Source organism: Eublepharis macularius, chromosome 1 (genome assembly GCF_028583425.1).
Source record: "Eublepharis macularius isolate TG4126 chromosome 1, MPM_Emac_v1.0, whole genome shotgun sequence".
Classification (NCBI taxonomy): domain Eukaryota; kingdom Metazoa; phylum Chordata; class Lepidosauria; order Squamata; family Eublepharidae; genus Eublepharis; species Eublepharis macularius.
In genome coordinates this window covers 159,576,721-159,604,399 of record NC_072790.1, presented here as the reverse complement: position 1 = coordinate 159,604,399, position 27,679 = coordinate 159,576,721, and the positions used below count along the sequence as shown (strand labels likewise).

At 42.1% G+C, this 27,679-nt stretch overlaps 1 protein-coding gene across 1 annotated transcript in view; it reads left to right on the top strand.

Annotated features, from left to right (window-relative positions):
* The window catches only part of LOC129324781 (kinesin-like protein KIF28), a 103,107-nt gene that overhangs the window by 56,338 nt on the left and 19,090 nt on the right, over positions 1–27,679 (top strand). Inside the window, exons 11-19 of the mRNA XM_054972180.1 lie at positions 3,584–3,674; positions 7,298–7,352; positions 10,741–10,864; positions 12,195–12,339; positions 14,170–14,288; positions 14,551–14,658; positions 14,956–15,230; positions 16,442–16,576; positions 26,161–26,327. Of these exons, the coding sequence (XP_054828155.1) occupies positions 3,584–3,674; positions 7,298–7,352; positions 10,741–10,864; positions 12,195–12,339; positions 14,170–14,288; positions 14,551–14,658; positions 14,956–15,230; positions 16,442–16,576; positions 26,161–26,327 (1,219 nt within the window). The remainder of the gene's footprint in view (positions 1–3,583; positions 3,675–7,297; positions 7,353–10,740; positions 10,865–12,194; positions 12,340–14,169; positions 14,289–14,550; positions 14,659–14,955; positions 15,231–16,441; positions 16,577–26,160; positions 26,328–27,679) is intronic.

Genomic DNA, 27,679 nt, shown 5'->3' with positions numbered 1-27,679 from the left:
AACCTCTTAATGGGGAAATCTGATTTAGAGGATAAGATAAAAGACAAACTGCCCTGGTATGAGTATCTACAAGTAAAACACTTACTGAGGTTATCCGCAAAGCTTTGGCAGAACCCCTAACTGATTTTGAATTACTAATAAAAAAGGGCACTTCTAGTGCAAAGGGTCTTATATCCTCTCTTTATAAAATGTTATCGTCAATTTCTGGATATAAAATATTGCCATATCAAAAGGCGTGGAATAAGGATTGCAATATTGTGGTAACAGAAGATAAGTGGCAACAACTGTGGGGCAATTACATATTCACCACCAATATAATAAGTATTAAGCTACAAACTGTAAAGCTGATGATGAGATGGTACTTGACACCATCTAGGTTGCAGCACATGTTCCATTCGATCTCCCCTTTATGTTGGAAGGGATGTGGGAGTAGAGGGACATATATGCATTGTTGGTGGGATTGTGTCTATATCAAGCAGTTTTGGAGTAATGTACTTAAATATATAGAGAAAATGACCACGTATCAGTTACCTCTCCAGCCAGAGGTGATACTACTAAATGATTGGCATGATATCCCCATCCCAAAAGAAAGAAAAGCTTTAATAACTCAATTGTTGGCAGTGGGTAAATCCGTTCTCGCGGCAGCCTGGAAGAGTGAAAACCGCCCAACCATTTCCAACTGGTTGCTGAAGGTCTGGGATCTCTTTATTTTAGCCAAGTTGACTGACTACACCAAACAACGTGAAAACCCAGATTACAAATCACATTTTATTGAATTTTGGTTTCCAGTTCTGGAATTTCTGTCGACAGATAACTATACTAAACAAATTGTTAAACCTAAAGATTGTTTTAATGTTCTACTTAGTTTGTAAGAGTGTCTTTATTCAAACTGTATAAATCTTTATGACGATGGAGTCATAATTTTGTATTTGCAACCATTTAGATTGCCTAGACAAATGTTAACTAATTGGTTTCTCTGTTTCCTTATACACGTTGATTGTTCTTGTATCTCCTTATAATTACAATAAATACATTTTTTTTAAAAAAAAGAAAGCTACATATACACAAATCAGCCAATATGTATATGGTGGCAGCATGAAAGGCAAAGAAATCTTTATTTCTATACCCTAATAGCTGGGGGAATGGCTGGGTGAGGGGTGGTGAATAAGGGAACTAGGCTGCCCTCAGATACAGAGTGGGGACCTGCTGTTTTGTTACTCGAATTGCTATACACATGGAGTCCCTTAATGGGCAAAGGTATCCCATTGCTGGCCCAGAACCACACGTGCATTGCAGGATATTTAAAATAATATTTTGGGATCTTTAACCAGTGTATACCAAGGTCTAGATTCAGCCCAGAACTCCAAATGACTAGGGAGAATAAGCACTCTTAAAATGAAAAGGGGTTTTATTGAAATCATGTAAGCCCAATTAAACAACTGTTATAAGAAATATGAGAGAGATTGCAAAGTAGTAAACCAAAAACCTTTCCCTGACAAGCTACTTATCTATAAGGGAAAACAAAAGGGAGATGGGCAATGAGAGCATATGACCTGTCTTGAAGAGTGTAGAAATCCTGTAGAGTCCTAATATGAAGAGCAAGTGAGTGGGGGGTAGAGAGACACAGTCTAGCTCGGGTCTCCAACGAACCTGTGCTACACAGGGGCAGTAGCTGGAAAAACTGCTGCTGGGTATTGGAGATTCATGGGCAATATTTATGGTCCAGATGTTCATGATCTGGAATGTACTGGTCATAAGGTGGGGCAATGAAAAGTGAATAAAAGACCAGGAAGTGACGGATGGCGGTCTCTGGGAGGATGATGGGTCTATGATAAAGCTGATCACCTGCTAGATTCTGTTCCGCATTAAGGCTATCAGAAAACCTAATTCTGGAGAATCACTCAAGTTTAAAGTGGGGAGGAAACTGATGTTGAACAAGAGGTTTTTCCTAGTTTGCGTAAAAGTTAAAAATGCTTCCTGGAGAGGTTTGGAGAAACACAGCCCTAAGAGGGGTAAATAACAAGATTAAGGAGAGGGTAGAAATCTTCCTGTACCACTAAGATAAGGGGAGGAAATAGATGGGGCAGTCCATTGTTCATTGCCTTGGCGACCTGGGTCATTCATTACAGTCAGATTATTCAGGGAGGATGCTCCAAAGTCCTTGGGGAGAATGGCCCTCCAATTAATCAGCCTGAAGTGGGCTCTAGGGAGGAGCAGGTCTGCATTCCTTTGCTGCTTAACGACTCATCACCTTGTTCTTGGCATGACTCGCTGCCACTGCTGTTAGCTTAACTTTAGCAGGATGCAGACTCCATTTTCTAGCCCTAAGCCCATGTTAGAACCAAAGTGGAGGCCCAAAAAATTACCCCCTTAAAGAAGGGTCCAGGGGCTCCAGTTTAAAAGGGTCAGTGTCATGTCTGAGCCCCATCCATGCCAATTTTGATTCTGTTCTGCTGAAGTGTATCTAGCAATAGCCCAGTGTCACTTTGCTAATGTCCTAACTATTCTTTCTCAGGCTTTCACAGGTGGTTATCTGTTGAACTGCAGCAGCTTCCAGTGTTTATGACTTTGTGCTTATTCCCGGACAATGCTGTGTCTTGCTTCCTAGTAACTCAACGTCATAACACAAATATGTAAAACATTCTCACACAAAAAGAGCACCAACTGATTGTTTACTGTTGGGAGGGGGGGAAAGAAGTAAACCAGAGTGGTAAAAGAGAAGTGTCTTTCACATGATGTCATTACTGTCAACTTCTACTCATGTTGCTTAGATGCCTGCCTTGCTTCTAAGTAGCCCTATGGACCTGCATATGGAAATGATCTGATTTCTGAATAAAATCCATTTGATTAAGTACTTGTGTCTTACTGCAAATGGGCCAGAGATCTGTCTGCTGTATTCTGTCATCCATAGCCTGACAGTCAGGACTCTCATTAAAACAGACCTGTGACTGCCTAACCAAGCTGGGCCTCTGAAATGAGACCAGGGGGTATCATAAGGAGCACTGGTAGTGTTAAAAGAAAGGTGGCTACAGAGCATTCTTGCTTTATTAGCCATATAAAATAGTACCTTGTACTGTTACCTGTTCGAAATTCACTCCTCTAAAGTAAGAGTGGATTTGCCATGTGCTCATGTACTCCTTGGTTGTTTCCCCAACCTCTATTGTCTCCAAAAAGTGCTCTTAGATAAAGGAAGATGGGGTTTCTAAGAAGCTTTTCCATTTTTAATTAGTTCCAGTAGCTTGGATGGTGGCAGGCTAATAAAATACCTATGAAACCCAGTCTGCTCATGAGAAGGAAAGAAGAAGATGGTGTCAATAAACCCCCTGGCTTGTCCTTTTTTATCTCATCCTTTTACTGCACACCCAGTTATAAAGGCAGGTAGCCACTGAACAGGTCAATTCTAAATCTATCCTCTGATTTAAAAATCTGGTAAGCTTTTAGTATAATTTCCCAGCAATAGGCAAATGTGACAACAGTGGAAACCTCCTTTCAAGAATCTTTGGGCAAGAAGCAACATGCCATGTCTTGGGTATACTGTTGGTTCAGCTGTGTACTGAAAAAAGTTTAATGAATTCTTCCACAGGAGGGACGGATGATGGAAGTATTTCCTTACCTTGTGAATATCAATGAAGACCCTCAGCTTTCAGGCGTTCTGATTTACATCATTCAAGAAGGTTTGTTTTGTTTCAGTGCTGCATATATGTTACTTGTACAGGCATAATAGTTTGTTATAGGATAGTGCATAATACTCATCATCACTATGCATAATAATGACCACTATGTGGTACTTTCAGTGTAATATAAAGAACAAGTCCCCATTCTGAGGAACTTGCAATCTATGGTGCCTTCTCCTTATCTTAACAGCCCTCTGTGAGTGCCCAAAAAGCAATATGATAGGGAGAGAAGAGGAGAGGAGGCTCACACAAGATGGGCAATTCAGTGAGGACAAAGTGGATGCCTCTTTTAACATCCGCAGTTTGCAGGAGCCAACTCAAAATATGTTTAGCATGGGGAAATGAGAAAGTTGCAATGGATGTGTAATTAAGTGAATGTTTTATTGATCTTGGATATAGTTGCCAGGTCCCTTTAACCTCCCCAGCAGGAGGGGGGGACGACAACAACAACCCAGCACTCTCCTGTGGAATGTCCTCGTGCAGTACTTACAGCGCAGCGCAATGACATCACTTCCAGGAGTGACATCATTGTGCAGGCTACGGGAGTGCTCCTGCAATTTGTGCCAGGCCACTTGGGGCCCAAATTGTGCAATGATATCACTCCTGGGTGTGATGTCGTTGCACTGTGCTGGGAGTGCGTTCTAGGAGACCTGTTCCTACCCTTCCCTCCCACTGGCCAGGTGAATGGGAGGGGGAGTGGAGGCTGGGAGGGGGGGATCCCTTGCCTCCACCGGGGACCGGCAACTCTAATCTTGGAGGAAAAAGTCTGTTAATCTACAGTCTTCAATGCAGTCCCACATTGGGACTGCACTTGTGCAGGCTGGCCACTCAGAACAGGATCTTTCTAGCTTTTAGGTTCCTGAGGACACCTCCCCCTTGGACTGCTCTAAAGCAGTTTTTCCCATCAAAATGGTCACATGACCAGGAGGGAGGTGAAACCCTCTCCTTTTCCCTTCAGTTTCTTGCTGCCACAAAGAACAGACATTTCTTGCTAGCTTGCTCCTTTTTTCTGATTGGATTGTAGTTATAGTTATAACTGGCATTATGGCAGACAAGTAATTCAAAAATGTGAGGACTGTGGAACCAAGATGGTGAAAACAGACAACCATTCTTTATGTCTTGTATGCTTGGGCAAAGGCCATCTAGTCAAATAGTGTAAACATTGTCAAAAGTTTACACCTGAATCAAGGGGAGATTGGTCCTCCTATCTGAAAGCAATGCTGTGGGAGAAAGCCATGTCTAGTACCACAAGCCCAGCAACAAAAAAAAATCTGCCCCGATAGAGAGCTTGAATTTCTGCTTTCCATTCTGGTATAAATGGGACTACAATATTTTTGCGTTATCTTTCAAAGTTGTTTTTGAAGGGTTTATATCATTTACATCCCCCAAAAGCCCCCATGGTACTCAATGGTCTTTGTCTCTAGTTCTAGCAAGATTGATACTGAAGTCCTTTGAATCATTAGCAACATGCCCTTTGTCTCTCCTTTCTTCTAAAGTAGCCTTTCTACTGGCTATTACATCAGCCAGGAGAGTTAGTGAGCTAGAGAGCTAGACCTTCCCTTCTTACATGTGTACCCAGATAGGATGGAGATGTGTACTGGCTTGTGTTTCCTACCCAAGGTGGTATAAAAATTTCATGTTTATCAGAACATAATCCTCCCAGTATTTTTTCCAACCCTTTGTCTGCACAAGAACACACTCTGCATACTTTGGATGTTAGAAGAGCTCTTTTATTTTATATGGATAGAACTCAGTCTTTTAGAAAGGACTTTACATTTTTCGTCTGTCATTCTGGTCTCAGTAAAGGCAAAGCTTCATCGGCCCATACATTATCCAGATAGTCTTTGTGCAGGCACACATTCCTTCCCTCCTGCCCTGCTGTGAACTCTCTCAAGTGAATTAGTTGGAGGGTTTGCGGTGGCACAGGAGAACTAAGGGGAAAAGGGGGCAACCTCTGAGCCATTTGACCATTTCAGCAGGAAAAACCATTCCAGAACAGTCCGAAGGGGAGGGGTCACCCCATCAGGAGCCTAAAAGCTAGAAAGATTCTGTTATGAGCAATCAACTTGTACAAGTACAGTCCCAATGTGTACCTGCCCAAAGATCTAGATGAACAACAGTTACAGGTAGTGCAACCCTGTTTTTTTTCTATTATGCTATAGTTTCTTCAAAAGGAGTTCTTTTTAGTTTTGACTAAACATTCAGGAAGTGTTCTTTTACCCAGAGACAACAAAGGCATTTTCACAAGTGAATTCAGTTAAATCTTTGTTGTCTTTTCTGAGTCTGCAAAGCGAATGAAAAACCAACATTGACCAGTATGTGCATTCTATTTAAACATGGTTCACTTGTACACTGAATCTGAAGTGGAGCTATACAGGCATTCTTATGAGTCACCTGTGATAACGATTCAAGGATGATTTAAATATCTTCAAGTTAAAGTGCACATTTTACTGTAAAGTAGCACAAATGAATATTATATTCCTCAGATCATTTCACCATTAGCTGCCCAAGGTTAATCTTATCTTGGCATTTAACTGAGAAAGTGAATGTTTCTATATTTCAAGTATCAAAAAATTATGATGAAACATGGGTATGGTAACCTTGGATGGAGGGGTGTCCAGTGCAATTAGTTTTGTTGAAAAATGTATACAGCATTAAACAGCTTTGTAAAGCTTACCAGTGTAGAAAGCTGCCTGCCAGTTTAATGTTGGAAACTACTTTTCATAATTGTCGAAGGCTTTCACGGCCGGAGAACGATGGTTGTTGGGGGTTTTCCGGGCTGTATTGCCGTGGTCTTGGCATTGTAGTTCCTGACGTTTCGCCAGCAGCTGTGGCTGGCATCTTCAGAGGTGTAGCACCAAAAGACAGAGATCTCTCAGTGTCACAGTGTGGAAAAGATGTAGGTCATTTGTATCCAGTACTGGACAACACTTCCAACTACTTTGTCAGACTGCACAGGGAAGCCATTGAAATTCACAAGCATAAGCAAAACTTCAACAGGAAAGAAGAAACCTTAAGAATGAACAGAGCATGGGCTCCAGTTCTGAAAAACACCAGGCCAACAAAACACTCCACACCCGACAATAGCCCTGCAGAGAAGATTAGCACATCAAGTACCAATCCATATGCAAAAGAACCTCCTCAGGATACAGTGAAGCCTCCCGCCATTAGCATTCCACACCCTGGGAAACTCTTACAGGACGACTCAGCTCAACCCCACCCCTCCTGAGTAGATACAAATGACCTACATCTTTTCCACACTGTGACACTGAGAGATCTCTGTCTTTTGGTGCTACACCTCTGAAGATGCCAGCCACAGCTGCTGGCGAAACGTCAGGAACTACAATGCCAAGACCACGGCAATAAAGCCCGGAAAACCCCCAACAACCATCATACTTTTCATAACATTTTCCCTCTGATCCTGAATAAATAGACCTGATGCTTATGATTACTGTAAATCATGCAGTGATCTAGCAGATCACATGGGTTACAGGCTGTGGTAAATTGGGGTCAGCATAGCTGATTCTAGGAAACACATAGTAGCACTTGGGAAGAGCAGAATCTGTGTTTATCAGCTATGTTTACAGTCTTTCAGATTTAAAATAGAAACTTTTTTCCTACAGGTTCTTCTGATGTTGGTCAGTCATCTTCAAATGCAATAACCCTCAGAGGTTTGGGGTAAGTAATCATATTTTTGTGTGCTCTTTTCCCATGCATGAACTGTGTTGTAACTTGAAAGAGAGGCACACAGAGAGGGGAAAATGTCCAGAGATAGCATCAGTATGCTGGACCACCCCACTCTCCCTACTGTGAAGCATGTTTTCCTGCCAAAATTCAGTTTCCCTGCTTTGACTGAGCAGCCCCAAGAAGCATGTTAATATTTGGGGTTTTAGAAGTCTGTTTGTCCCACCCTGACACACAGATATAATTTTGACTTTTTAGCCCAGCCCAGGAACTTGACAGGGAAAAGTAGGAGTGTCCGGAGCAGGCTCCTCCTGCCCCGGACTGGGCGCGCACGCCGGCCTCCCTGCTGCCCGCGGAGCTCCCCCCCCACCTGCGAAGCTCCCCTCCCCACCCACGGAACTCCCCTCCCCAATCCCGTGCACCCCCCACACACCCCCAACACCCCTCGGGGACCCCCTACCTGCGGGGAGCATGGACGGGGCGCACGGCGAGCCGGGCCGAAACAAGGAAGCGCTCACCCGCGCCGCCGCCCCTGTCAGCAGAGCCGCACGGGCCGGCATGGACGGCCGCCGCGCCGAGGGAAGCCGCTCTGGCGAGGGGAAGGGCTGCGGCCCAGGAAACGCCGAGGCGGCCGCCCGCACCGTCCGGGTCGGAGGCGCAGGAGTGGGCCTGGCCGGCAGCGGGGCGAGGGGGCGGGACGGAGAGCCAGCCACGCCATCCCCTGACTGGCTGGACGGCTCCTGGGAGGGCTCGCCGGTGTGAGCCACGGGCAGGGATTGGCGCAGGGCCAGTACCGGCGAGCCATCAACGGGGAAGAGGAGACAGCTGGCGGGACAAGGAAGAAGTGAGGAGGGAGGAGGATGGACGGGCACGGTGACCAAAGGGAGGGGGGGGGAACCGAGGGAGAGCAGAGGGTGGAGGTGGCACGCACAGGGATTGGTGACGGGTCCAGAGGCGGGGAGGAGAGCCGCTATAAAGGGGGAGGTCCCGATGACGCCGAGGAGGAGTAGCTGACTGAGAGGTGGCACAGAGAGAGGGAAGGAGAAGTTCTCGGAGAGCTGGCTGGAGACAGAGGCTGCTGGAGCAGCCACGGTCCCAGCCCAGTCTGAGGCAGAGGGAACTCACCCCTCCCCCTGGAGGCAAAGGAAGGGACGGCGGAGCACGAGGAGGGCGCGGTTGGGGGCGGGGCGGGGCCTCACAAGGAGTAATCTTCCTTTTTGTTGGGAATGGCACTAGAGACTGTATAACGTTAAAAAAGGAATAACAGCTTTATTAGTCAGGGAATGGAAATGCGGAGGTAAAATTTTGTTGGTATTACAGAATACACTTTGTGTAACAGGCAAAATAGTATCCTTGAAGCTTATTTCATATATTCTTGGTTCTTAGCAGTGAGAGGTGTTTTACTTAGTAATTTAGTACAGCAACAATGTTTCTTCAGGAAGTTTCCTATGAAGTTCAGGTTTTCTGGAGTTAGTCACTTTTTTGTTCACCTAACTTGCTCCGTTCTTGAAACTAGAGAATATTTCTATCTCCTGAGTAGGTTAAAACCATTTCCCCTTCACAAGAGACCCTGGGTCCTCCTCAGGGCCAAACCCCCTTCAAAAACTGGGCCAGAATTAATCTTCTTCTCCACAGAAGATATAAACCCTCTTCTTTTTGGCTTGAAAGGGAGTCTCAACTCACTACCTAATTACTCTCACCAAAACACACTCCCAGTTCTCTGGTGACTATGTAAAGCATACTTCAGCTTATGCTGACACAGACTTTGAATTCTTAGATAGAATTCTTCCTCAGGACAGTAATACTACAGTTAAGGCAAAGGAGTCTTCTCTTTTCACTCTAAAGGTGAACCTGGCTGACTGGCCACTTTTACACGTCTTACCTGCCGCCGGAACATCGCGCAAAATACCTGGAATACAGCATCTTCTTGTGCAAAATCGCACCAGGAAGATGCTGTCATCTGGGAGTTTTGAGCAAAATTGCATTTTCCTGGCACAATTTCGCACAAGAAGATGCTGTCTTCCAGGTGTTTTGCGTGATGTTCCGGCGGCAGGCGAGACGTGAAAATGGCCTTTTTCTTGCCAGACTCCCGGACTCTAAATCCTATCAGAAAACCAAATGACTGCCTTCAGATTGGTTCTAACTGATCGATCAGAGAAGAGAGAAGCGGCCTGTCACTGAAGCTTTCCATTCTAGGGATAGTTAACCCTTCCCCTCCCAGCTCTCTGATTTTGCTGCACTTTCGAAACCTGCTGTTTAGTGCAGTCCATCACAGTCAGCAATAACCAAATGCTGCTAGAGCAGCTATGCTCTGTATTGCCAACTTGGTATCTGGGTGGCTATGAGGGGCAGTGCAAAAAAAGATTTCTGGATTCAAGTGTGAGAAACCGTAGTTAGCATCAACCACTGCTAATTAACCAGGTACAAACAATAGTTTAGAATTTATGCTTGTTGGGCAGCCAACATTCAACTGTCACAATAGATCAGTTTAATCAGACTACAGTTGTTAAACCATAGTTTATTGTGATGTCTGAATGCAGCATTATAGGTCTTGGTTATTTCCTTATAATGGTTTGAGAGAGAAATAGAATGATGGAATACAAGAGGTATTCCACAAGATGGCACTCTCCACTGGCATTGTGCCTTACTGTGGCTTTGTTACTAAGATATCCCAGGCATATCTTGTGTTTGATTTGCATTACTTTCATTCTGTTTGTTTTGCATCATCTTCTGTCTTCATACATTCACCAAGATATCAGCTGTTTTTGAAAGTGAATCTGAAGTGAGCTTAGATCCCATCTGCTCACCATCCATCAGGATTTTTCATGAGCATTGACACCACACCATTGGCCTGTCTAACACAGTATTGTCTACTCCAACAGGTGGAAGCTCTGCCGATTCTTAAGCCTTTCTTTGTCCTACCACTTTAATTCTTTAAGTGGAGATATCCGGCCTTCTGTATGCAAAATATGTTTTCCACACTGAGCTGTGGACCCTGCCTGTCAGAGCCTCCTTCTTATGACCCTTACGCCTATGGTTGCTAGCTCCAAGTTGGGAAATTCCTGGAGATTTGGGGGTGGAGGCCAGGGAAGCACGGAGAGATCACAGCAGAGTATAATGCCCTAGAGTCCATCCTTCAAAGCATCTGTTTTCTTCAGGAGAACTGATCTCTGTTGGCTGGAGATCAGTTGTAATTCTGGGAGGTCTCCAGCCACCACCTGGAGGTTGGCAACCCTGCTTATGCCATCTACAATTTTATTTTTTCCTTCCTTTTAATTTACTAAAATTAAAATAGATATTTTAACTATAGGAGAAAAGTTGAACAATGCCTTTTATCAAAGCTTTATCATGGTTTTGAATTGGTTACTTGGTTCTTTTTCAGCATTTTGGATAAGCATGCCACAATCATAAACACTGGTGGCAAAGTTACTATAACTCCTCAAGATAATTGTAAAGTAATAGTTAATGGTGTCCCCATTGTTGTGAAAACTAAACTGCAACATCTGGTGAGTTTATTCAGAATTTACTACAGCAATCCCAATGTATAGCAATTAGCAACAGTTATAATTTTATGCCACTAAAAGTAATCTAAGCCATGTCCAAGTCAAACATTGTATCCTCAACACTGCTTTCACCCTATGGAGTGTTAAAAACAGATCAGGCTTTAGGATTTTCAATTTAAAATCTTGTGGTTTGATAACAATTGTGAAGGCTGTGAAAAATTGGTAGAAATATCTGCACCTGTAAGGAAATAACTTATTTTAGAACATATTGATGAAACTTACAAGCTACTAAGCCAGATACAGTTCTCCTGTCCTTGTATATGGCCTACCAGGAGCTCGACAGCCATGTTATTTTTGCACACCAAGAGGCTTATCAGGCCTCTGATGGACTGCCAGGCATGCAAAGGGAACTGTATTCCAACTGGAAAGTCTTACGCTGCGTAGGCCTGCTTTAATGCAAGAGTTCAGCATTCTAATTGCAAACCTTGGAGAGAACTTTTTTGGGTCCTTCAGTTATAAGTCAGCAAGTATAAAAGCAAATAATCTGAAATGTGTGGGTAGTTTTTCTTCCCCCATTCACATTGCATTGTTTGTTCCCTGTTTAATCAAGTTTTATTACACAGTTTTATGTGTTATTCTGGTTTTTCCTGTATTGTTTTATAATTCTGTAATCTGATTCAAGTCTCAATGAGATTGGCAGATGATAAATTAGTAAATAAATATTTAAGTGGAACAATGGTTATTATTATTACTGTATCACCAGTGTTGCATGTATTTGAATATATGCAACATTTGACACAGTATCTTTATATTTCTTGCTCACAGTTTGTTCTTTGTGTTCATATTTATTTATTGCCCCACAGTTCAGTAAAAAAATATCCAAGGCGACTCACACTGTTAAATAAAATCAGTTAAAATGCATGTAACCATAAAAAAACTAGTAGCAGAGAACATTAATAAATATCAGTTGATCAGTAGTATAGTCTTGAACACTGCATATTTAAAAGATGTACAGTCCTATCCTGTTCTCCTTTTAGATGCTGAAGCATATAATAATATTTCAGAGAAAATACTTACCATGTATATAGCACTTATAGATGGGTAATCCTTACAGTAATCCCCTATAAAATAAGTCAGTGTTTATTATCCCCGTATTGCTAATAATAAATCAGCAGAGTAAGATTTGAAAATGGATTTCCTAGGTCTACAGCTTAGCCTCTTAGCCATTGTGCTATAGTTTGACTGTGTGTGTTAGATTGTGAAAAAAGAATTCTTAGCAAGCAAGTGTGCAATAGAAATTTTTTCAACAAGTGTGTTGTGCTTAATCCCTCAGGACCGTATTATTTTGGGGTCAAATAATGCATATTTGTACATTGGCCCACCTGCTGATCGTACTAATGAGGACCTAAGCAGATATGATTATGACTTTGTTCAATCAGAGCTGGCAGCAGCAAAAGGCTTCAGTGTGGATAAACTTGGTAAGTGATATACTTTGGGTGCTGCAATAAAGTCAGGAGAGTGTTGCCATTTGCTTCCATATTTATACTGAATTATAATGCATAATATCAAATCAGGAAAATTGCGTGCCAGTGTTCAAGGTCAGGGCTTTTGTCTTACTGGAACCCATATGTCCATAATTTTGTAGAGATTCTAATACTTCTACTTTTCTTTTGTCTTCAAGATTCACTGTGTGGACTCTGTAGGTGATCTCAGATGATCCGCTAATGAGTTAGGAACCATAGACCTCACCACTATGTTGTATTGGATTCCTATTAATGCTATGTCTTTGTGAACATGTCTCTATTCACCCTATGGCATTGTTTATGGAAATGTTCTTGATATTGACTGTACTAATCTCACACTGTGTAATCTGCCTTGTCTCTCAGTGAGAAAGGCGGACTATAAATGACATAAATAAAATAAATTAGGTACTGCTAACCCATTGGGATATAGGATCCCTCCAGCCACATCTTCCTACTCTAGTCAAATTCTGATTGCCTCTGCCCATCTCTCTATCATGTCACCTTTTCCTTTATTCATCACAATGGTGGTCTGTTATGCTCAACTTCAAATTAAACTTCTATATTGTTAAATATCTCCACGGCAACTACTCCTGCACATTCATTCTTGTTCTCACCAGACTGCTTTGTCCTTTTTCCCTACCCCTCCCATGTGCCATACCGTTCCTATGCTTGTAACATTGTTGATAAAATGAGTGAATTATTACAGTGTGGGCGACTGGGCATGCTATGTAGTGTTTTGCATGATGGCATAACCAAAGGAAAACAGCCTTGTGATCTGAAGAGACAGGCAAGGCTAGCAAGGGATGACGGAGACAAAGCAGGTCTGTATACTGTGTTTGTGGTGATGTTGATATTTTCATTCCATCCTTCCTCCAGGGATCTCAGTATATGGTTTCTTTCCCTTAACACACCGCTCCACCCATTTTATCCTCACAGGTACTATATGAAGTAAGTCAGGCTGATAAAGAATGACTTAACAAGTAATTTAATGGCTGCGGGGATTGAACTTGGGTCTCTCTAGTATGCGTCCAGTGCTATCCACTTTACCACACTGGATTTCTTGTAGATTTTCCAAAATATGCATTATTTGACCCCCCCCTCCAATTATAGTATGAAGGATCAGGTTTTGTTCCTATTGGCCTGGAGGCCTCTTTGGAGGCCTAATTTTTTTTTAAGTCCCTCTAAAGGTGAGGGGGATGAAAGAGCACTTGACTCGCATAAGATGCTATCTTTATGGTGAGGTAAAAGTTTTACTGTCTCTAATATAATTAATAACACTTCCCTTATTTGCCAAACTTCCCCGCTCAAAGTTTTCCTGAAAGGATACCTGACTTATTTCTCCCCTACTACTCAAATCTCCCCTATTCTAACCCTACTGTTCCTATGTTGGATTTGTCTTCACTCTTGATCCCTTTTTTAGCTCCTCAGACTGTAATGATGTCAGTTTTGTACTCTGTTCAGCTCCTGCCACACAGCTGGTGTTGCACAAATGGATTCATATCTGGGAAGTAATTTGATTATCCAGAACCTTTCACAGTTTTCAGATGATTCATGCAAAGGCCACATGAACACACATAAGACACCTGTTTATTTTTGCTGTAGCAATCTAACATCGCTACCTCTCTGGAATGAATATACGAATGTTAGCAAAGCCTGGGGGTCATTATATACTCACTGCTTCTGAGACAATTAGAAAAACACTGCATACTTTTCAATAACACATCTTTCTCACAACCACAAAGACTCCCTTTATACAAAACTGATGATAGATCACTTTTTTCAAAGGGACTGGGAACAAGAAGGATGGCAAAGCAGATCCCAGTGTCCTTGCTGTGTTCCATGACTACATTAAGTTAATGCCTTTGATTGCTGAAGCAAATCAAATGAGTGTGGAACTGATGAAGGTAAGTTTATATATGTTTGCATCCCACGTAAGACGGTGATTAATGAGAAGTTTCAAGATTGTTAGTTCCGTGAATCTGAAGCAGAGCCCATCTCATAGGTCTATGAGAAACAGAATGTTGTATTTCCTTCAGAAAAAAACACCCTAATCTTCCTGTCGTGCTGAAAGACAAATTTACAAAGGGAAAATTCCAAATTCTGGCTTTCTAAATTGAGTTCTAATCTGCTCCAGCAAAACTGTTTTGAGGAACTTTTCTTTAACAGGACCTAAAGTTGGAGCTGAAGGTGAAAAACCTAGCATCATCTGACTCCAGAGGTTATGACTTACAAAAGGAGATCATAGTTAAAGTGACACACAATATTACTAACCAGGTAAGGAGACCTAACCTCTAGTTGCATTCTTTTGTATTCAGGAGGACTGCTGTGCAAACTTCACAGATTGTTTTCTTTCATGCTACCTTGTCTATTCCCTTCACATCTGATGTCTTCCCTTCTGTTGTCTTATTTTTCGCAGTTTTATTTAGACCAATACTAAATCCCCAAACTAGCTGTATTTCCCTAGTAGTATTGTGCAAGATATTGCAACACTCAGCTGATAATTTTGGGATTCAGTTTGGTTTTTGAAATATTTAAACTTGCTCTGAAAGTGACTCAACTTCATTTCTCTAGGTATGGGTGTGGTCAAAATCTAAGTTCATCAATAGGAAATTTTTAATGGAAGAACTTTATCAGCATTTTTTAGATGGAGAAGATGTGCAGGTTGACAATGAAACTGATCCATTCTGGGATCCTGTGGAAGTAATTCATTTAGGGTCTGCTCACATCTGGCTCCAGTCACTTGCTTACTGCATGAAGCTTGAAGAACAAATAGAACTCCTTAATTCTGAAGGGAAGGAGGAAGCCATCTTACTTATCAATATAGTTCCATGCTCTCCAAATGGCAGGTGAGCACATCCATTATTATGAATGTCAATGACAAAGACTTGTGATAAATAAATCATTATGTAGGCCCCAGAAAATTAAAGGATTCCATGTTTGGGCCGTTAGCAGAGTCTATCGTTTGAAGCGTGATTATAGGTGGTTGTGAGCTGGTTCTGCTGGCTGTTGTGTGTGCAGGAGAGAAAATAATAAAAGCATACATTTGGTTTATATTTAGAAAAGAAATAAGAGTTCTTTATTGCAGGAACTCCATACTCTGATAGGAAAGGAGGAGAGACAGATCCTACCTATCTAGTCTAAGGATGGTCATGGATGGCAGGACTAGGCCTGCATCCATGCTGCCAAGATGGAGGGAGGAGAAGGAGAGAGGTGTTGCCTGGAACAATGCCAGGAAGAAGAGAAGTGAGAGGGAGGAAGTCAGGAGGAGGAAATCCTGAGAATATCAATCTACATATCAAGGGACAGTCAGAGCAATCAAACAGTAAACAGAGTGCCCTGATCTCTCTATCTTTCTAACTCTTTGGTTTGTCCCCCTCTGAAACCTGAGGAAAGGGACAGCATTAAATCCTTCTCTTCCAATAACTTGAACTCAGGAAAGGCTGGCAGGTTGGAAATTGTGCCTGTCTGTAATCTCTGAGGCACTGCAAAAAGATGCAGCAGCTGATGCTCTGCTGACCACTACATTCATTTTTCTTTTCTATTTGCTATGCTGAAATCACAGTATGAGGGGGACATAAGACAAGGTGGCTGCATCTTTGTCACTGTAGCAGTGTTTTTAAAACATTGGCATGTTCTGTTAAGGCCTAGCAACCCAAATAATGGAGGATAGGTCTATGAGTGGCTACTAACCATGGTGACTAAAGGGAACTTTTACATTTAGAAGCATTGAATCTCTGCATACCAGTGCCGGGAGGCCATATCAGAGGAAGGCCTCAGCCTCTATGTCCTGCTGTTGGACCTCCATAGCAACTGGTGGCCACTGTGTTAGACAGGATGCTGGACTAGATGGACCATTGGTCTGATGCAGCAAGGCTGTTCTTATGTTCAAATGCCTTTGGAAGTTAGGGATAAAAATTCAGGACATAATAGCATTTGAATGTGTGATTTTAAACCTTAACTGACCAAATTGCTTTGATGGTTACATTGCTAGCTGCCTTGCTTTGTTGTTGTAATGCCATTATCATCATTAATCATTATTTTTATCTTTTTTCAATAGAGCCTTTGGAGAGGATGACATGGTTATTGACCCATTTGAAATGCTGGGGAAAAGGATAGATTTCCAAATTCACATTTTACAATGTCTTGGAGTCAAATGGATTAAAGAAGTAGCACAAAGAGGGATTCAAATTGGGTACTGTTGTTTTAAGCGAAAATATTTTCATTTTGGATATTTGGAGTTCAGAACAGTTTTACAAATTTTCTGATTTTGCCATAATGACAATAATTTTTTCAAATTATTTTGGATATCTGAATTTTCTCAGAGAAGGGGGAAAATCTCTAAGGCTTAATAGATCACAGGAAATGGGAGTCCTTACACAATACCTATGCATGGCTGTTTTGAAAGAGAACGTATGTATATTTTGTGTACATCTGACATCCCCTCCAGCCACTTTTGTTGGGTGTATGCTGATCAGTTTACTGTTGCCCTTGAGTCTAACGGTTTGATACATAAATTTAAATGGCTTGATACATAGCGGTCATTATGTTCTCTTCCACAGTGAAGCCATCAACTGTTAAGAATCAACCTATGTTTTGTCTGACTTCCTGCACACCTGGTTTGGCTCAAAACCAGAGACTCACAGAAGTGCCAATGAAAATGAATGGGAACTTGAAAAGAACACAGCTGTCTTCTTGGGCATCTCCCATTCTTCCCAATACAGCTTGTTAGGAGAACTGTTAATTGTGCCCTGTGACTGTGATTACCACTTAGCACTGCTGAAATGGTGGGGTTTGCCTCCAAGTAAACAGGTTTAGGACTGGGTTGTAAATCTGCTTGAGTAATACCTATATTTTTGGAGATGTTACCATGTTCCCTGAAAAAACTAAGTACTGAAACAAAGCAAAATTCAGGACCCAAAGAATGTGTCAGGATCTGCCAGGGGATTCTCTTAGACTACTTTATTTCATCAGACCAGGATGGATGAGTTAACGGTCTTTATTAAGAGATTACCACCATTAGAGCACAGTACAAGGCAATTGCCAGGAACACCAGGACAAGGGCCAGTGGGCTAGTTATACCCTCCTCTCTCCTCCCCCTTTTTCAAGCAGAAGTCCATTAGTACTGGCGCGCATTTTCTTGCGGGAAAGCTGGAAGGGGGGAAGAGATGCAAGCACCAAGGCTCCAAGGTAATTCAGCTGGTTCCCAGGCGCCTCGAGCTCCATCCACCTCCACACTTATAGATAAGGCAGCTGAGTGCAGGGTATCAATAGCAGAGAAAATAACAAGCGAACAGCAGAACTACAAACCATCTATCCCCCCCCCATCCCCCAAAGTAAAAGACATCACTGAGTATGGCAGGCAGGTCGCAGGCCTGCTTGACGTTTTGCCTCCCCCAAAATCAATCCTCAGTTTCTCAGGATAATGTTTGTGAAAAGCATTGACCAGTTTGCTAGCCCTAACATCCCCTGCTTTGACCCACTGTTTGTGACTCTGGTTAAAGTGTTTCCACCGAATGAGATAAAACAGAGTTCCTTTTTTCCATTTTGAGTCCAAAATCGGTTTCATCCGGGGAATACACAAGCACATCATCTAGATAAACAACCACCCCCTTGTAGAGGTATTTATGTAAAACTTCACTGATTAGATTCATAAAGACCCCTGGAGCCCCTTGGATCCCAAAAGGCATAACCCATATTCAAATTGCCCCAAAGGGGTATTAAAGGCTGTTTTCTACTCATTCTCCTCCCATATCTGTATGTGGAAGTATGCATCCTGTAGGTCAAGCTTCGTGAAGATCTTCCGTTGAGCTACCACCCTCAACAGGTCTCTGATCAGCAGGAGAGGGTAGGCATTAGACATGGAAACGACATTAATCCCTCAGTAGTCCTTGCACAGCCTCAGGCCCCCATATTTCTTTTTATGAAACAGGGCAGGGGCGGCATTGGGGGAGCTCGCCAGATGGATGAAACCCCTCGCCAGATTTTTGCAAATTAATTTGTGCAGCTCCGCTTTTTGCCCCGGGCTCATCAAGTACAGTTTCCCCTTAGGTAATTTTTGTCCTGGAATCAGTTCAGTTGCACAATTGGTGGGTCTGTGTGTGGGGGTTAGTTCATCTGCTGCCGCCTCCTCGAAAACTCGACTCAAATCCTGATATTCCAGGGGATCCTATCCCTCTCCTCGATGGTTAAACACACAGTCTCTGGGAGAGGGGGGACTGAGGCCCCATCTGGCATCCCACACACGCTTCTGGCAGCCTTCTCATGGGAAGCATAACTCACTTGCCTTCCACCTAACTTATGGATCGTGGTCATATAACCACCTCACGCCCAATACTTTTTTTTTTTACATTTCTAGAGTTTTTTTTTTAAACTGCAATACAGAGTTCAAATAAACGGCCTTTAAAGCCATATAATTAAAATCAAAAAGGATCCAATGGGTATTTTTGGGTGGGACTAATGTCCTTTGTAATCATATGATCAATAACTGATAACCAGAGTTCCCAAAAGTCTGACTGCAAATTTTCCATTTCTGTGCACTTGATTTGATAGGTATTTTCTCCATATGGTAATGGTCTCAAATTTTATTGTACCATATTTGAAGAGAGGGAGGTTTGGAATCTTTCCATACGGAAGCAATGGTGGTTTTGGCTGCAACTAAGAGTAAGGCAATTAGTCTTCTGGGATATAAAGGGTTTGAGGGGAAAAGGTAACCTGTGATTTGTTTTATATTTTCTATTACTTCAGACCAGAATTTTTTTATTAGGTTGTAAGCCCCCCAACAATGGATAAATGATCCCACCTCCGCAGCCTTTCCAACATTTCGGCGTTTTAGATTTACTGAAATAGTTAATTTTTTGCGGAGTGATATACCATCTAGTCAGAATCCTAAGAGACTAAGAATGGACACTAATCGAATTGAACTTAAATATTGAAGAATTCCAGATATTAAGCCACTGGGCGTCTGAAAATTTTGTGTTGCAATATATTTCCCAGGCTGATTGGTATGAATAGGGTTTAGTCCTTGTGGCTTTCAAAATAATTTTGTATATCTTTGAAAGAAGGCCTTTACTACCACTGCCCTCAGATTTCAAGAGCTCTTCAAATTGAGTTGTTTCACGTCTCAAGGAATTTTATAACTCAGGTGTACTTATGAGGTGTTGAATCTGCAGGTACTGGAACCAAGGGAGCCTGGATTCCAATCTCATTTCTATCATTTGTTTGGATAAAAGTTTACCATTTGCAATTATATCTAATTTGAATCAGGTGCTTGGATTTCCAGTTTACAAATGAATCTCTATCGCAAGCTGGTTTGAACCACTTTTGCCCCATAAAGCAGGAGTAAGGAGATATATAAGGAGCTAGTAGAGATCTATTCCTATCCCAGGTTTCCAGTGTTGGTGCCAATAAGATATGTTTTTAGTTGTTTCTGGACGCTTAGATTTTGTGTTCCAAATTATTTCCTGTAGCGTTTTGGGGGAGGAATAATACTACTCTATGTTTTTCCAATCAGCATGGTAGTTGGGATATAGCTTAAGGACCAAAAAAGTTAGTTGGGTTGCCTCATAATATAGTTTAATGTCAGGCAACCCCAGCCTTCCATAAGAATCATGGCCTCTCATGATAGTAAATCCGACCCGTGGCTTCTTCCCTGCCCAGATAAATTTATTTAAGAGCTTCTGCAATCTCTCTAAAGTATGTAAGTTAATAGAAATAGGCAGCGCACGAAAGAGAAATAGAATCTGGGGGATTAATGTAGTTTTGATTAGGGAAACCTTTTCCAGCCAAGATAGAGTCACTCTGTTCCAACTGGCTAAGGTTCTAGAAAGAGAGAGGTAAAGTTCTTTAAAATTCAAGGCCCAGATGTCATCTAGAATTAAAGGTATTTTAACCCCTAAGTAATAGCTTTTAATCCATTTATATTTATGCCTTGCCTTAATGTCAAGGATAGTTCCTTGGTTCAGGTTCATGGGGTATAATTCTGATTTAAGAGGATTTACAGAGAACCCAGAGACAACCCTGAAATCTTCTAGGCATTTCTCAATGGCTGGTAGCGAGCGCTCAGCGTTTGTTATATATAGCACCAGGTCGTCTGCAAAAAGGCTAATTTTATGGGTCCGATTTCCAATTGTAATTCCTCTAATATTGGGATGGAGAGTTCTATGGCCAGGGTAAATAAAATAGGGGAGAGGGGGCACCCTTGCCTGGTGCCTTTATTTATATAAAATTCTGGTGAGCATAAACTATTAGTTCTAACTATGGCTTTAGGAGAATTGTAAAGAGCTTTAATAGCTTTTAGGAAGTATTCACCAAACCTATATGTTCAAGTCGACCTAAAAGATACGATACCTCTACCCTATCAAATGCTTTCTCTATATCCAATGATAAAAGTAAAGCCGGTAATTCAGTTAGTTTACAATGGTTAATTGTATCTACAGTTTTCCTTATATTATCAAAAAGATTTCTTTTGGGCATGAAACCAGCATGATCGCAGTGAATATATTCAGTGATAAACGAAGCTAACCTCTTTGCTAGAATAGTTGTAAAAAATTTTTGGTCTTGATTCAAAAGGGATATCGGTCTATATGATTTGGGGTCCATAGTATCCTTGCCTTTCTTAGGGATGATGGTAATTTCTGTTTCCAAGCAGGATGGAGGAATCTGACCTGACCTCGTCACATGATTGCATATGTCTGCTAGTGGGGCCGAACGCAAATCTGCAAACCTTTGTAAAACTCTGATGGAAAACCATCCCTTCCAGGAACTTGGTTATTTTTTAATTTTTAATTACCAATTTGACCTCTGATTCCGTGATTGGTTGATCCATGATTGATTTGTGGTCTTCGGATAGTTTACCAATTAAAGTTTTATTACAGAAAAATTTGGAAAACTTAGCTGGGTCAGGTGAATCAGATGTGTATAATTCCTGATAGAATTTCACAAAAACTTTGGCTATTTTGTCAGGTTTTGAATAAGATTGCCCTTTTTTATCTTTGGTAGTTTTTATAGAGCATGATGCAATTTTTATAGAGCATGATTATAGAGCATAATTGCATGATGCAATTTTTTCCTTAACTCTTCTAACTAAAAATTTGGTAGATTTAGACGATTGGACCCAATACTTTTGCTTAACATGTAACAGTTGTTTTTGAATCTGAGTTGTTTCTAAGCTTTCCAGTGCTCTCCTTTCTAACATAAACCATTTATAAACCTGTTTGCTGCATGTTCTTTTATGCTCCTCTGCTAGAATTTTAATATTAGCAATTATCTCATTTCTGGTCTCATCTTTTTGTTTTTTATAATACAAAGCTGTTGATATAATTTTTCCTCTGAGGACGGCTGTCATGGCATCCCACCCTAATGATTGGGGAACACCATAGGCTGTGTTCAGGTCAAAATATTGTGTTATGTCTGAAGAAATTTTAGAATATATTTGTTTTTTAAATAAAAGTAAATTATTTAATTTCCAGAATGTTTGTCTTTGCAACTTGGTTCCTAATTGGAGTGTGCATTCCGTCCAAGCGTGATCAGACCATAACTTTTCACCGATAGCAGATACTAGAGTTTGATTACATAACTTAGGGGTTAGAAAAATATAATCAATTCTTGTATAAATGTTATGAACAGGGGGGAAATAAGTATAGTCCCTTGTCATTGGGTTTTGAAGGCACCAAATGTCCTGCAGACCTGCTTTAGTTATTATATCTGTTAGCTCTGAGATGCCTTTTTGCTTTTTCTGATGACAGTGGTGGTTACGGGTCCTATGTAAGTCATAATCCATGATAAAGTTAAAATCGCCAGCCAAAATCACCTCACCTTCTGCAAAAGAAGTTAAAAGCATTAGGGTGCTTTCAATAAATTGCAATTGATTCTGGTTAGGAGCATAAATTATAGCCAACATTATAGTTATATGGTCTAGACTACCTTTCAAAAATAAATATCTACTGTGAGAGTCTATCACAGAGTCTTTCAAGATGAATTTTGTATCTCTGGAAATCAGTATAGCCACACCTCTAGATTTTGATGACTCTGGAGATTGAAATTTTTGGTTGAACCAACTGGTCTTAAATACTGATTGAGTAGATTTGTTCAAATGTGTTTTCTGGAGGAACAAAATCGAAGGTTTTTGTTTAATAAGGGCAGCTGATATCTTCTTTAGCTTAATTTTATTATTTAAAATAAATATTTCAGCTGACTGAAAGTATTTTAAATTGCATTACCTTTACAGTTTATTTAAACTGATGGCACCTTCAGTTTTGAACATAAAGGAAAAAGAAAACATGCACAGTCTTTGAACAATCAACACTTTCGTTATCATTTGGTCAGTATAACATTGAACCAGAGTTGCATAGAATCCAAATGCCCCTTTTTCTCTCATCAAAAATACAATCATATAATCCAATCTTCCATAGTTTGCTCTAAAATGTCTGGATATTATAAAAGTAACTTCAACCTGCATTTTAGTTAACTCACACAAGTTTAACTTGGTCTGTATAATTTCTAACTGGATCTGAGCCAAACTTAAGAAACACAAACCTCCCCTCCCCACCCACCCCTCTCCCAATCTATCTTTAAGAGGTACTTTTCTAGGGTTAACCAATACAGAACCCGCTATGTTCTCTCTTAACTGTGACATTGGCAGTCTTAATATTAAACAAATTCACCCTTCCCCCACCCCCTCCCCTCCCCAACTAGTTACAGAAGAAAAGCTATTAAATTGAAACAAAAAAAGAAAAACAATATAGACAAAGAAATTAGGGTCAGCAAAAGCTGACCACAGAACCAGGCACCATCCTAGCATCCACCATACATTGTGGTAGAAGTCAGAGAGCATTGAAGCTCCCATCCAGGAGGCAAACAAAGTAAATGGGAGGAACTTTAAGAAGTCCACTGACGCCAGCTCCCACTCCAGCTGCTGCATGTCCATGTAAGTATGCTGCAACAAAGGCATCTTCATTCCACAAGTTATGTCGTAGTAGCTCTCAGCTCCTATTAAGCGATAAAGGATAAACTCTCTTCCAGAGCTCAGATCTCCTTGGCTCTGCAACCTGCAGACTCATGCCTTTTACAGCAGGTCTCTGTCATTTCCCACCGGTGGTCTCAGCTCTCCCTCCCTGGCTGATGACGATCCTTCGCTGGAGGCCTCTGTCTCCTCCTACGCCTTGGTGGCTGCAGCTCCCATCTCGTTCTTCAGGATCTGACTGGCTTTAGGCTTCAACTGCCCCTCCAACAGTCTCCTTGGCTTCCACCCCAGCTCGGAGGGGGGGGCTCATTCCACTGGTGAACACTCTGCGGCAAAGTGACCAGCTTCACCACATCTCAGGCATGGCCCTTGCCTCATCTTCCGGTCCTTTTCACTGGGGAGGAGAAGGCTGCCCTGTCCCCTTCTCTTCCCTTGTGGTCGTACATCTCCAGGGCTCCTTCACTGCCTGGCTTGGTGTTGCAGCCACAGTAGCTTCACCACCTGCTCCTGGTTCTTGATCTCGTAGGCTAATTGACTCCATCCCAGTAGGGTTTGCGGATCATCCTGCACCAGGGCTTTGGCTACCAGGTCTGGATTCAGGCCAGCTTGGAAGAATCTTTACTCCCTCCGTCCAGTCCCTCAACTTGGCCACATACTCATAGAACTTGGCTGCATACGGTTGCCTTACCTCAGGCATTTCAAATGGGTCCTTGTCCTCTCTTCCTCCAGAGGGTCTTCATACTGGTCTTTGAGCATGTGTACAAATGCTTCCACTCCTCTCAGTTCGGGAGCTCGGGCTGCATAAAGGGTCATGTACCATTTAGCTGCTGAGCCTGCCAGCTGGGACCTGATGCAGCTTATGCAGCTGAGGTCATTCAGAAATGTGTGGCCCCACTCTCACAGGAACTTCCCCACCTGCACTAAGAAATAGGCCAGTTCTTCAGGGTCTCCCTTGAAACATGCTTTGAGCTTCCGCCAGGCCAGAGGGGGCTGACCCAGGACCCCCCAGGGCCACTAACTCACCCGTGCCCGATGGTGGTCTCAGCCCCAGGGCTAAAGGGGCCACAGCCTGGTCAGGAGGTCCTGGAGGTAGGCCGCCCGGGGCTCCTTGAGGCAGGACATTTTGGAGTAGCTCCCGCAGCCTCTCCATGATCTCCATCACTGCATGCTTGACTTCCTCCACCTCCTCTTGTAACTCCTGTACATCAGTACTGCCACTGGGGTTGGGGACCTCCTTCCCCTTGTCCTCTTCATTCTCACCTCCCTCCTTCACCAAGACAGATTCCTTACCGTTGCAGTTGGTTTCCATAAACAATGGAAACGCTGTCTACTGGACTTCCCAGACATACAATGAAGTAGTAAATCATAGGGCAGGCACTTCTGCTAGGAAGAGAGCGTGTAAAGCCATCTATACATATATAAAGAAGTTCTGCCCAGAAATTAGGGCTGGCTTTCAAGAAGGGACAGACCATTTTTTTGACTTATAAGAGCTTGCACATGTTGAGTGTATGTAGTCAGCACAGGGTCAATGGAGACCTGAGTTTTTTGTAGTGTCTCCTTTCTACTAGCTTCAGTGCCATAGAAAGGCATTGGTTTCTCTGTCAGCTGAAGGCTATCAGAGCAGTGAACAGGCTTGCCCTCAGAGATGAAGGGTGGCAGAGAGAAGTAGAGCTGATGATATCAGCCTGGCTGCTGCTGACCAAAGGTTATCCAGTAGTGCAGCTATATGTTGCCTTCTAAAGCAGTAGTAAAGGCTCTGAAATGGATGCAGTCAAAGGGATTATTTATTCTTTCTCCTTTTCAGACTTCCCAGCAAATGCTAAGGACTGAGAGCACAGGGCAAAGAGAGCTGGGGTGGGGGAGACTTCATTCTTTTATATAATTGAATGTTCTTTCAGGCCTACTTCACCTCTTTATCTTGCTCCCCAAAGCTTGGTGCATGGTATTACAGCTATCTACTTTTGCCACAAACACCCCTTATCTGCTATTTCTTTCCCCTCAAGTCTTGTACATAAGTAAAAATAAGTTTCTCTGCCCCCCTCCTCAGTCTGCCATATATCCGTGTCACCTGCCCCCCCTTCCCAAATCTTCCTGATCATGCCAGCCTCTTCCCTCTTCTACACTCTTCTCTGAGGTCAACTCTCTATCCCACCCCTTCCTCCTGTATTCCAGGGCATGCATTTAACCCTCAGTTAGTATCTATAATAAGCTGTTGGAAAGCACACCAATCAAAACAATCCTCTATAATCTCAGATAAATAGATGTTGATTGTGGTTACTTAATGCTGAAAGAAGTACTCTGCCCGTATTCACATTCCCAGAACAAAAGGAATATGGTAAGAAAAGTTGTGCCTACCTTTTTCTAAACAATTGTTTGTTGTACAGGAACCTTTTTTTGTTTGTTTTGTATTAAGCAGCCACATTTTAGAGATCCTTTCCCTTATATATATATATACATATATACATATACATATATGTATATGTATCCATCTTACCTTAACAGAGATGGAGGAAAAATGAATTTTCCAGATATATATATAAAAGTTACTCTGGAAAATTCATTTTTCCTCCATCTCTGTTAAGGTGAGATGGATACAAGGAGGGTTTTGATGGGGGAAGGTGCATGTGGGACTGGTGGGGATTGGAGTGGAACTTTGAGCATTACTGTTGGCAGGCAGCAGTTGCCCCTGGGAAGGAAATCTAACACTAAAACGCTGTCACAGTTTCATGATTGGTGTATGCTGTACTTTCTAGCAGTTGATTCTTGGAATGAATTTCATTTTTTAAATTGAGTTATTGTTTCTTTGGCACTTTTAGATACAAAGTTTATGATCTCCCACGCTCATTATACACAAAGCCTGCCTGGAAAAATGTGAATCCAAAGCTAGAAGAAGTAATCCAATTTTCAGCCCTGAATACATCCCATGATTTTTTGAATTACTTGCAGAAAAATGCTTTGATTGTTGACATGTGGGGGCTTCAAGGTATCGTTTCGTTCTTTTGATTTTTGACAAGGTATGATTCAAAACTGCAAATATGACACTAAAGCATATGGGAGGTAAAGGAGAAGCATAGGAGGCTGCCTTATACTGAGTCATATTATTGGTCCATCTATCCCAGTATTATCTACTGTAGCTGGCAGTTCATTCTTGTGCTTCTGTGTAGCCCCACATTGGGACTACACACACCAGGGGTCATTTTGTAGAAAAAGAGCTGCAGGAAATCATTAGCATAACTCATTAGCATATGCCACACCCCTTGATCGGCCCAAAACAGCCAGGATTTGGCTGCTGCCAGACGGGGAAGTGTTCCCCCACCTGGCAGTGGCCCAATCAGGGTCCTTTTGGCCCAATACAGGCTGAAACAGGCCCAAAATGGCTCAAAATGGCAATTTGAGCCCCGTTTGGGCCTGGATCAAGGCTGAAACAGCCAGAACCAGGTCAGTGCTGGGCAGGGGAGGGTTCCCCCACCCGGCCCCGACCTGATCCTGGCCGTTGCTGATCCCAGCGGGAATGGGGCCAAAATGGACAAAAATGGCCGTTTTGGGCCCGTTTCAACCCGAATCAGGGCTGATATGGCCGTGACTGGGTCGGTACTGGGAGGGGGAGAATTCCCTCACCTGCCACTGACCCAATCCCGACAAACAAAATTGGCCATTCCTGTATCAAGCTGTCGAACACAGAGGGAAACCACACCCACAGGAAACAGGTTGGCAATTAATAGAAAATTTGTAATTATTAAGTGCAATTGAAAGTGCAAAGTGCTACTAATTCATAAATACTTCCATAAATCCATTCATAAATACAGGAGACAGTAGTACATTCTTAACAGTCATACAAAAAGACCTTATCAAATAACTAATTCTGGGTACCTAACAGTCTTTATACAAATACCTCCATTCATCAAACCAATTCCAATACATTAATGCAGAAGTCTTCTATTTTTTTCTCTCAGTCCTTCACCGCGGTAGGGTTATCACAGCTGTAAAAAGGCATGTTTCAACTTAACGTTCTTGTAAGAGTTGAACTATTCAGTCCTTAGCGATCCTTCAGCCTAATAAGGTGTTAATAGCTGCAGTAAAGTGTATTTCCACATAACGTCCTTCCCATCAAGGTGCAATTATGTCAGCAGCAGTAGAGCAAAAACAGCAAATGCTCAATCTGACGCCGGCTGCGAGCAGATTTCGCGCCTGCTTGGCTTCTTCAGGAGCGTATGCTCTATATAAGATATAAATTCAATCAGCCTTTCTACAAAACAGCAGCATAATCCAATAAACATTTCAAAAAGTGTAATTCACACTTACATAATTGTTGAAAGAAGGCATCCTAAACCCTTG